The sequence below is a fragment of the Uloborus diversus genome, chromosome 2 (assembly GCF_026930045.1).
Source record: "Uloborus diversus isolate 005 chromosome 2, Udiv.v.3.1, whole genome shotgun sequence".
NCBI lineage: Eukaryota > Metazoa > Arthropoda > Arachnida > Araneae > Uloboridae > Uloborus > Uloborus diversus.
Genome location: NC_072732.1, coordinates 16,409,609 through 16,422,571, shown reverse-complemented (window position 1 = coordinate 16,422,571; position 12,963 = coordinate 16,409,609). Strand labels below are relative to the sequence as shown.

General features: G+C 37.6%; 1 protein-coding gene across 1 annotated transcript in view; it reads left to right on the top strand.

Annotated features, from left to right (window-relative positions):
• LOC129217830 (transcription cofactor vestigial-like protein 2) overlaps positions 1–12,963 on the top strand; it is a 90,629-nt gene that overhangs the window by 76,581 nt on the left and 1,085 nt on the right. The window contains exon 3 of the mRNA XM_054852175.1: positions 10,845–11,342. Within this exon, the coding sequence (XP_054708150.1) occupies positions 10,845–11,342 (498 nt within the window). The remainder of the gene's footprint in view (positions 1–10,844; positions 11,343–12,963) is intronic.

Here is a 12,963-nt window from a genome sequence, read left to right as displayed (position 1 = left end):
CTGAATTCTCATGGCTAAATTATTAGAGTTCAATTGTCGTTCAGATTCGCCATGAATAGAGTTCGGCAATAATTGTAAAAAATTAGGGGCCAGAAAAAAAGTTTTGAACGCCAAATTATTTCTCAGAGTTTATACAGTTTCTATTATTATTTTTTAACATAATCGCCAAGGTGATTCTTTTTTTTTTTCTTTTTTTTTTTTTTTTTTTTTGGTCACCTGGGATTTGTCAGGATCTAACCATGGAGAATCTGAGCGTGCTTTAATTGAATTTATATAAATAAATAGGGCAAAAAATAAGTTTAAACTTATAAGCTTTAACCCGCTAAATTTCATGGAGTCGCAAAGAATATGTAAAACTTCCATACACCTCACATGATCATTTACGAAGAACTACTTAAGTTAAAAAAAGGGGAGAGAGATTTGAAATTTACGTCGTTTTTTTAAGCAATCAGTGAATTGCTTATCACTTCATCACCGCAAATGACAATTCTTTGATTTTTTTACGCGGTCCCTCTGTGAGCACCACTGTCCACCGGCCCCTGCAGGTGCTGGACCAGCCCTCTGCTCCTGGGCCTCCACCCGCAGCACTATCCATGGGCGATGATATTCATAATCTACACAAACACACACGCGTACACCCTAACACGTACACAGAGACATACCCACACTGAAATACACACAAATATCATACATACACAGCTATTCACAAACACACGCGCCTACACCCTAACACGTACACAGAGACATACCCACACTGAAATACACACAAACTGCATACATACACAGCTATTCGCAAACACACGCGCGTACACCCTAACACGTACACAGAGACATACCCACACTGAAATACACACAAACATCATACATACACAGCTATTCACAAACACACACGCCTACACCCTAACACATACACAGAGACATACCCACACTGAAATACACACAAACTGCATACATACACAGCTATTCACAAACACACGCGCCTACACCCTAACACGTACACAGAGACATACCCACACTGAAATACACACAAACTGCATACATACACAGCTATTCGCAAACACACGCGCGTACACCCTAACACGTACACAGAGACATACCCACACTGAAATACACACAAACATCATACATACACAGCTATTCACAAACACACACGCCTACACCCTAACACATACACAGAGACATACCCACACTGAAATACACACAAACTGCATACATACACAGCTATTCACAAACACACGCGCCTACACCCTAACACGTACACAGAGACATACCCACACTGAAATACACACAAACTGCATACATACACAGCTATTCGCAAACACACGCGCGTACACCCTAACACGTACACAGAGACATACCCACACTGAAATACACACAAACATCATACATACACAGCTATTCACAAACACACACGCCTACACCCTAACACATACACAGAGACATACCCACACTGAAATACACACAAACTGCATACATACACAGCTATTCACAAACACACACGCCTACACCCTAACACATACACAGAGTCATACCCACACTGAAATACACACAAACATGATACATACACAGCTATTCACAAACACACACGCCTACACCTACACACACGCCTTCACCTACACACACACCTACACCCTAACACGTACACAGAGACATACCCACACTTAAATACACACAAACTGCATACATACACAGCTATTCACAAACACACACGCCTACACCCTAACACATACAAAGAGACATACCCACACTGAAATACACACAAACTGCATACATACACAGCTATTCACAAACACACACACACCTACACCCTAACACATACACAAAGACATACCCACACTGAAATACACACAAACTGCATACATACACAGCTATTCACAAACACACACGCCTACAGCCTAACACATACACAGAGACATACCCACACTGAAATACACACAAACTGCATACATACACAGCTATTCACAAACACACACGCCTACACCTACACACACGCCTTCACCTACCTACACACCTACACCCTAACACGTACACAGAGACATACCCACACTGAAATACACACAAACTGCATACATACACAGCTATTCACAAACACACACGCCTACACCCTAACACATACAAAGAGACATACCCACACTGAAATACACACAAACTGCATACATACACAGCTATTCACAAACACACACACCTACACCCTAACACATACACAGAGACATACCCACACTGAAATACACACAAACTGCATACATACACAGCTATTCACAAACACACAGACACACCTACACACACGCCTACACCCTTACACATACACAGAGACATGCGCACACTGAAATACACACAAACTGCATATATACACAGCTATTCACAAGCACCTACACATACACACACGCCTACACATACACACACGCCTACACATACACACACGCCTATACACAAACACACACGCCTACACATACACACACGCTTACACATACACAGATATATGCCCAGATGGAGGAGCATACTCGAGGAGATTTGTTGTGTGCTGGAGGTTGCTTTTGTGTAACGAAGATTGTATAAAGTCGAAAAGGTCGGGTATAAATGAAGTCATTTCTCCGGGGGACAGAAACCGTTAGTAGAAACAATAAAACTACGGAGTAGGGTTTTATCACACCTTCGTGGAGGTGAAAAAAAAAATTTGAATTCTAGATGTCAGAATTCATTTTTTTTTTTTTTTTTTTTTTTTTTTTTTGTTTTTTAGCATCTTCTGAAAAAATTTCTCGTTAACTTTTGTATCTATTTATAATTAGGGTTATTAAACAGTGAATGGTATTTCTGTAAAGTCCCTTTTCATAAAAATCATGATTTTACCAAGCTCGTACTGCAGACTTCAGAATGCAAGTGGGAGTCATAGCAAGCGTTAGCATAGCGCAGTAATAAAGTTTTTCGATACTTGTCTTCAACCAAGCCAAATTTGGTGATGTGTTGCATATTAAAATATCATCTTCTTTACTAATAATAAAGCTCAAATTCTCGCTGTCTGGAGGATGTCTGTAGGATGTCTGAATCTCTGTGACGCGCATAGCGCCTAGACCGTTCGGCCGATTTTCCTGAAATTTGGCACAAAGTTAGTTTGTAGCAGGGGGGTGCGCACCTCGGAGCGATTTTTCCAAAATTCGATTTTGTTCTTTTTCTATCTGAATTTTAAGAACATTTTCCGGAGCAAAATTATCATAAGATGGACGAGTAAATTATGAAATTATCATGACGTGGAATGGGAGAGCGAATAAACATAGACAATTGGCGAGAAATTCGTCATCCATTATTTGTAAATATACAGGCGAACCGAATGACCTTTTAATTTTCAACTACGGGCAAAGCCGTGCGGGTACCACTAGTGCTAGAATAAAAGAAGCACTAATATAAGTAGATGTTGTATATGTGATAAATATACATTATTACACATAAAAGATGTCGTCACATTTTTTTTTTCCTTGTAGAAAGACGTAAACATCAAAATGTTATATACAAGTATATTGTCTGGATTGGTTTTGAGATCTGTGTAAAAGATTAAAATTACTACAAGAGGTTGTTTTTATTTACGTGTTGTTGTAGTATAGTTCGAAAATACTTAAACTTTAGCTTCAGATTTGGCACCCTTCAAATTTTGATGCCCTGGGCTCGTGCCCCATATGCCCATGACTAAATTTGGCCCTGCCTGTGTATAAACTACCCTGTTAGAATTGACAGTGTGCGAAAAAAAACATGGGCTCTAACGGGTTTGTTACACCCCTGTTCCTAGATATAATAATTAGGGGGGGGGGAGAAAAGATGTTCAGGCAGTATTCATTGCAATTTCTATTCCCCAGATTATCTTTACTAATAATAAAGCTGAATGTCCCTCTGTCTGTCCGGATGTCTGTCAGGATCTCTGTGACGCGCATAGCGCTTAGACCGTTCGGCCGATTTTCATGAAATTTGGCACAGAATTAGTTTGTAGCGTAGGGGTGTGCACCTCGAAGCGATTTTTCGAAAATTCGATGTGGTTCTTTTTCTATTCGAATTTTAAGAACAAAAATTTCATAAGATGGACGAGTAAATTACGAAATTATCATAACGTGGAACCGAAACATGGGTACAAGCCAATTGGCGAGATACGAAATTATCATAACGTGGAACCGTAAGATGGGTACAAGCCAACTGGCGAGAAAATTCACCATACCTTATTTGTAAATATACAGGCGAACCAAAAGATCTTTTGATTTTTCTATTACGGGCAAAACCGTGCGGGTACCGCTAGTGACATCATATCTGACAAATTTAGATTGAGCTCACAGGCAGACATTTAAAAAAGCAGGTATACTTTTTGAACTCGGGCGGTTCGACATCCGCATGGCTTTTCCGTCTCACTTAGCCTGCAATGTGTTATTCCAGACATCCGCGGCACTCAGATATGCAGAAGCAGCAACAAAACATCTCGGAAAACCTCTACGGGAACTCGAAGAATGCCTGCTGAAAGTTTGATTGAAGCTCTTTTAATGACTTCTCCACCACAGTGGGACCTGTAGCGGAAATAAACAATGCCGATATTTGCTTCATCGCATTTTTGCCCAAGGGACTACCATTAGACCAAATAGTATCTACGTGTCTTAAATTCCGAAAGATGTCATTTTTCTTTCGTTGAAATTATCGGTGAAAGCGAACTATGTCTGCCATCCCAAACCTCGAGGATTGAAGCTGGATAAAATCTTTAAACAGACACATTAAGCTCGAAAGAAGTTCTGGGAACTTTAAATGGATATTTGATTGAAGTTGGTTTGCTTTGTTTACTTATAAGAGAGGTTGGAAAAACTAGTTGTTAAAGGTTGCCTGTTTTGATTGCTCTTTTGTATCAACCTTTAGGGCCGAATTACTGAATATGTCCAGTAGGCAGTGACCAAGGGTCCCGCCTTTTAGGGGGCCACCAAACTGCCAAAATTGCTTTTGCCAATGACTGTAGTTGTTAAGCTTAAACAACGGTTGTTAAGATTTGGATTTCTAAGGTGCCCCAAAAAACTGTTTGTCTCAGTATCTTAATCAAGCCTTTACTATCGTACTTATCAAACAATGACCTGTTATCAAAGATATTGAAAGAATGACTGTAGTTGTAAGGCTTAAACAATGGTTGTTAAGATTTGGATTTCTAAGGCGCCCCAAAAATATGTTTGTCTCAATATCTTAATCGAGCCTTTACAACCGTACTTATCAAACAATAACCTGTTATCAAAGATATTGATGAGATTTTTTTTTCAAGTCGTGAAAGTGCTCCTTGACCTTTTTAGATGCGTGAAGTTCATTTTAACGGAGTGAAATATATGAACACATTGAAGACCATAATAGTTATCAACTTTATATTTCTAAGGATGATATGGAAGATGGCAGACAAACAGTTCGTGCTATTCTGATTTTTAACGCCTAAAATGTTTCAAATTTTGTATTAAAAAAAAAAAAATAATAAGCCATTCAAATGTTACATTTTAAAATGTTCAGCTGTTTGTTTTCTTTTTTTTCCTTTTTTTCAATCTTCAAGATTACATTATGGCTCCAAAAGTAGATATATCCAAAAAATATTTCTGTAAGTAAAATTTACATATCTGTCGATACAAAAAGATATAGGTTGTAATAACCTTTCCTGGTTGTGTTTAAACCATTTTGAAACTCTCAGATTATCTTAGGCTGTTGGTCTACCTTAGTATTACAGTATCTAGGAAAAGAAACGCATTTGCGAAATAATTGGACAGATACGTACTTATGCAGCTACACACTTTATACAGAATTTTTGTAAAGTACCAAGAGTAAGTAGATGTACTCTTGGCAAAATATGAGGAATTTTTTTGATTTTGAATTTCGCGAAATCCGCTTATAGAAGAGTTAAAAATATCTCTACCAGTTATAATGAATTAAAATTTCCTTACAGTTTGGAAAACACCGAAGTTTCTGCTTCGTGTTTTAAAGCAATCGATTTGTACTGAAGCGAGGCATATCATCGCCTCAGAGCAACAGTAAGATATCTTAATGTTTTTTTCTAGAATTAGATACCTTATTGTTGCTCTGAGGCGACGATGTGATATATCTTGAATAATTTGAAGTACGACAGAAGAAAAAGCGGATTACTTACAACGAGGATTAACAAATGTTTTTGACATGTCAAAAAAAAAAAAAAAAATGGCTTTAGGTCAGTGCTGTCCAACCTTTCTCAGCCTGAGGACCACACCTCATAGTAAAAACATTCTCACAAGTCAAAACACGTACAAAATTTCAGAATATTTCATTCTTTTCTAAATAGCATGGGAAAATATAGGTAACCAAAATTACAAACCAATAATAGTTATTAATCCTAACGTGATGCTTATTCAAGCTTTTCAAATACCTATTTCTGAATATTTGGTTTAAAATGTGTGACAATCACGGATCGTGCTCTTCGATTTGTAACATTGAACAGAACAACGGTACACACGGATCAGCTTCACGAGCCGGTTGTGGCCCACGGGCCGTAGGTTGGGCACCACTAACTAATATGAACTAAACCAGCTAACTCCATGATAGGTGACTTTTCAGGAGGCAATGAGAAAATGTTATCTTTATCACGTTGTGTAGTTAGCATGTTTTAATGCAACGCATTTATTTCTCTACTTCTAAAAAACATTTAGGTCTTACTCCTGTTTTTTTTATTTATTTGAAAAAAAACAGATACTTTTTTTTGAAAAAGCTTTTTTTTTAATACAGATACTTTTTTTTCTTTAAATTGATGTGGAGTCAATTTGTTTTCAGTTTAAGCCATCGACATCCACTTTTAGACAACACTTTCCACTTCAAAATATTCATTGTATAGTTGTTATGTATATTTTGATAAATTTATGCCAATAGTTTCCAAGTTGCAAATCAGTCCTGAGTCCCTAATTACGCCATCATGGCATAGAACACTTCGTCAGAAAAATGGGTACTGTCAAAAATTTTCATCAATAAGTGACTTTTCTCCAACAAATCCTTCACCTATTAGCATATTTTTTTAGGATTTAACATTAACGTAAGTGAATTGGTTGATCCATTGACCTCATTGAACGAAAGACAATGACTGGTCAGTTGAGGATTGACCGACTGCACCATGTAAATGGACATGAGGACTGTTGAACTCAATTAAATGACAGAAAACACGATTAATGACTGGTAAACATAGCATCGACAAGCACACTGGCTGGCGACTTGCCGAATAGTTTACAAAGTCTTGGGATCATTTAGCGACACAATGAAAAGTCACCATGCCGAAAGACATGCAGAGCTTTATTAATGGACGCCATAGCGTTTCATTAATTTCCGTTACAAATGACTCCCTTATTTTTTTTACTTCCAAAAAGCCTAGCACTTCAAACATTGTTTCCGAAATTCAGCGCGCGTTTGTCCCTCGAAAGAGAGTTGTTCAACGTGTTGTTTTCGAATGACGGTCGGGAGGAATTTCAATAAAGTTAATGGAAATGTTAGGTATAATAAATTGCCGGAACGCAAAAATAGATCGTAATCTTTTGTTCTTACACTTTTAGTCTAGTGCTGTTCCGTAGTCAGAAATAAGTCTGCTCTTTTATTAGCTTTAAGTAGGTGAAACTTCTTGTTCGATAAGAGAACTCGAAATATCCGAGATTTTTTTTAATAGGATCTACATATTGCAATGAAAGCTCATTTGCTCGATATCACATGATATTTTTGGGGGAATTAAATAGACGTGATATTGTAGAAATGTGTGTTGCAGAAATAAAGGGTGTTTTTTTTTTTTAGAGGTATAGGACTTTAGTTTCAAATAAAACACCGTTAAATGATATAAATCGCCATGAATTTGGCTTTATTCGAAAGATGATTCTTTGCCATTTTTATTCAAATGTGATTTCTAGTATATTGCCTCTTCGGCTGGCTTGGAGAACGTCTAATCTGGAAGTCCAATTTTCTATCATTTTTTGCACCAATGGGGGCCGTATGTGAGTGATATTTCTGCGAATGTTCTTGTGCAAGGCGTCAATCGTCTGTGGCTTATCGGTATAGACATGAGACTTCACACAGCCCCACACAAAATAGTCCAGCGTAGTTAAATCGCATGATCTCGCAGGCCAATTCACGGGTCCATTAAGCGAAATTATTCGTTCACCGAAAGTTCAATAAATCAATTGTGACACGCGCTGTGTGGCGTGTTGCACCGTCCTGTTGTCTATTCATGATGAAATGGCAAACCAAACTAAACACAAAACAAGTGACAACTATCAAAATGGCCCACAGATCAAACAGTGTTCCCGACGTAAAGTTCTATACCTCTAAAAAAACACCCTTTAGATGTGATAGCATTGAAATGGAACTGATTTTCTCTTGAAGAGGCTATTGGGTTATTCATGAAGATTAGCTGAATCTAGAAATGCCTGGATTTATAAGCATACTAATAGCTCATACAAACCTCAAGAACTAACCTATACGAAAAGTTGATAAAGATATTTCGATTACTTAATCGGAATTTTCACTTACATAATATGATCTTCTAGACAGGGTTGCGAGTTTATGAAATTGTTGCGCAAAACAAGTTCAGCAAATTGATTGTTCATTCACTATTCACAAGTCATAAAATTCTGGAACAATGGAGTTGCGAGTTTTGTTCTAAACGAGATGCCTCCAGCATAGCAATTTAGTCAGAATAAAAATTAGTGTATGCGCAGGGCCGCCAAGAGCCAATGTGAGTCCCTTGTCCATTTGATCTCCGCCCCCCCCCCCCACCTTCCCCCATAACACCTGTTAAACTTTTACTGCTCTGATTAGTTGCCGGGCCCTCACAAGAGCCGGTCTCTTCGTTTCTGAGTAGGCTGATATGGCCTCCCGTCGGCCCTGTGTATGTGTTCACCTAAGGTATACGATAATGTTAACAGGCAATGTGCTTTAACTCAAACCCGCGGCTCCATACTAGCAGACATAAATGGAATTGCTAGGTAATCTCACCTTTTAAAACACCACTTTCATTTTTTTACAAATTATGCCTATCAACGTCTTGCACCAACCTAAAGTGCAATCCGTCAATCAATCGTTTGCGGATATCAGATCAACTTGAGTTCCGTTTAGATATAGTTCGAGGAAGCATACGGTACACATATTGAACTCTAGTTTTGAAAAGTATTGCTGTCTGTTTAATATTATGATCAAAGGCCATTCTACGGAAAATGCTAATTATCCCGCACGTGACGCCTCATACATGTCATTAAAAATAATACTTTAAAATAGTGTTGAACAATTTTTTGCTGATTAACAAAATACAAACTTATGAGTGATTTCTTAAGCAAAAATTTTCGTCATTACCCTTTAAAATTATTACTTTTTAATGAAATATATGAACCATCACGTGCGGGACAAGCGGTTGGCCTTTACCCTTAAACACCTTACGTGACGTTAGATTTTCTTACTGAAACGATATAGCCGTCTATGTAAATCACTTATAATTACACTTTTCTTTACGATGTCATAAAAAATTCATGAATCTGTGAAGTATTATGGCCAAAACCGCCTATCAATAAAACAATTTATTGCTTTTCTGTGAACTTTTAAAATGTGTCAAGTAATTTTTGGACACTCTATACAATTCAAATTGTTTTGCAGTCCAAAACTTTCTCGGGACAAGCCTTAAGAATCATTGACTCACAGTTCCAGAGTTTTGTTGCAATACTAACTTTGAACCTACAATTTATAGAGCTCGGTTATATAGCAAACTCATTCTTTTTTGTCTACTTTTGAATTCGTATTTTACCCAAATTCAGTCACCTTGTGGAAAAATTCTATTTTCAAGATGGATTTTTCTGAAATGCGAGTAGAATTTTACTGAGTAGTGAAACTATCATGGTACTCGATGTCTGCTTTCATGCGTTTTCCCTTTTACTTTCGACTTCATCAGGACGAAAAGGGAGATAGGTGAACGGCAGGCATGAGCCATGTATCGCAAACCATTTTAGGAGTTGAATTTCGATAATTTTCACACACAGATGCCACAGCGGGCGCGTTTCCCTCACCCTTTCACGCTGTGGAAGATGAAAGGGAAATGGAAAGAACATGGATGAAGCTACCTTATAATGACGAAGCTGATGTTTTTAAGGGCATTAGCGCAAGCATTTGCTGGTGGGAATTCAGTCCAGAATTGTTCTTGTATTTTGAGCCTTAGAATATCACAGTGGCACAACAGTATCAGTTTTTCATGTTATAGCATAAGTTAGCAGTTGAACACGCATTATAAAATAAATTTTAAACTACTCAGATTTTTAAAAGCTTCATTTGAAGCCACCTAACCTTTTTTTATTTTTCTAGATGACAGACTCAGTGGTTTTAACAGTTAACTCCTGTAATATATGTATATATATATATATATATATATATATATATATATATATATATATATATATATATATATATACATGCAAAGCGCTGCCAACAGAGGCCAGCGCAGGTAAATGGAATTAAAAAGTCATTCTTTGAGACTTAATACTTAGCTCTTCTATCGTCACTGCACGGAATTCCGACGCTCGTCCGTTTCACTCTCTGCATATCCACATTTTATATAATAAACAAAATCTTTAACGTTTTGTTTTAATTTCTGAAAACATGTTAAACGATCAATATAATCTATTTTTAATTTTTTGTTTAATTTTTAATGCTCGCTACAAATCATTCACTAAAATATAAAGCTAGCGAACGAAGCATCTCAAACAAAGCTACTGTGCCTCTAAGGGTTAATATGAGTTTTAATTTTTAAAGTAAAAAAAATAAATAAAATTAGCAGTATTTTCCCCAACTCTTTTAACACTTTAATTTTCTCACAGATGGCCCACCGATGTCGCATCGGAATTTCCCGCCGTCGTTTTGGAACAGCAACTACCAACCTATGTCGAACGCGACGAACCTCAGCAGCATGGGAGGCCCGAGCTCTCTTCGATCTCTACCGACAGACCTGACGACTTACGGAGCTCCAGATCCGTACCATCCGAGTGCCCTCTCCTTGCACCATCCACAGAACGACCCTTGGCACTACACCCTGACGAGCCAAGCAGGTCATCCCTTCTCTCACCACCACCGGTCGGCCCACGAACTGACTTCTTACCACCATCCGGGCATGTCCACGGTGACCGGGGCTTCCCGGTTCGGTCCCCAGTACGGATCTCTGCTGCTGCAACCGGCGGTCCGGTCAGCTGCCAGGGCGGCGGCAGCTTGCGCCAGCCTGGAAAAGTCAGAAGGTTGGGGACCGGCGAGGTACCACGATACCATTGGACACATGGATTCCAATTATGGCGCTGCTTATGGTGCAATGACACCTATGCCAGGTTAGTCATTTATTTACTTTCAAAGTGAGGGTGAGTCATAAGTTTTGCAACATTTGACATATGTGAATTTTCGGGAAGGACTCTTATTGGGATGGTTACGACTGTCATCAGGATAAAATGTTAGTATCACTGCGGTATCGAAGAACTGGCTGAAAGAGGGCTTTAAGACAATTGAACATAATGATCTACACTTCGATTGCTAGTTTCTTACGTTAACAATGCATTCAAAAAGAATAAAGTAAGTAATTCATACCGCAAGACTTATGACTCGTCCTGCGGTAAGGAAATGTGTACTGACAAACGTATTGAACTGATTTTTAGCACAATTTTCATATGACAAGGGAATATCGTGTCTGATTAAATGGTAATTCATCGATAATCTTGCATCATGATGAGCAATTATTGTGCGTTATGACAGCAAAAACCATGCATAGTTTTAATGAAGTAAGCATAAAACTTTCAGATCTTGACAAAAACAATTTAGTATTAACATCATGGGCTATTTTCCTCACAATTTTTTACTGTTTAAAATTCCGGACAGAAGAGATAACTTTGACATAAACAAATTTATCCACTAAGTGAAATTTAATTATAACAAACAGTTGAAAGCAATTTTAAGGAACTCCTAGTTTCTGTTCAAAAATTTGCAAGAACTATGGTTTAAAAATTACTCATTTCCCCTCCTCCTTGCAAATAGTTTGAATATGAAGCTATTTATTCTACGTTTAGCATAAGATTGCGTATCTGTACAGCGAAAGCTTTCATTCTTTACCGCACAAGTATATAGACAGTAAATGTTTAGCTTTTGCACCAATTTTCTCTACTGTCGTGCTTCAAACTAGTCTATTTATCACGTAATTACTAAATTTCGGAACCGCTCAACTGCTAGAAGTAATCTAGTCTTGTTCCAAACTGAATAAAACTAGGTCAAAAGCATGATAAAGCAAACATTCCCATATAGAGTACAGATGATTAAGGTGAAAAAAACAACGTAAATATGATTAATGTGAAAAAACAACGTAAATAAAGCACAAATGTTGGAGAAAATGCAGCATATAGCTATTTCAAGGCTGCAATGGAGTCTTTTCATCAGTGCAAGGAACCAACCAACCAAAAGTTGCGAGAGAACTGACAACATCCCTGCTGTTCGTTGATTGGTTGTTTGATGTCTTGTTCCTGTATTCTTATTTGTTGGCCCTCTTTGGTATAAATACCGGTGTCCACCTTGGTTGTTGTCAGTTCTCTCGCAACTTTTGGTTGTTGATGAGCTTTTTGCATTGATGAAGAGGCTCCATTGTAGCCTTGAAATAGCTATATGCTGTATTTTCTCCAATATTTGTGCTTTATTTACGTTGTTTTTTCACCTTAATCATATTTACGTTGTTTTTTCACCTTAATCATATTGTAGCACAAAGCTTATATGATAACTTTTCATTTAGAGTAAAGATGATTTAGCGCTAGCATTTGCTATTAAAGCTCCATGCAATCCGGCTTAAAATGTCAGACATTTATTTTTTTCTTATTCTTCTTCCTTCCCCAATGATTTAGTAAAACAATTTAAAAGAAAAATATATATACGGTTTCCTAACACAAATCCCGAATAACAAATTTTGTAGGATAG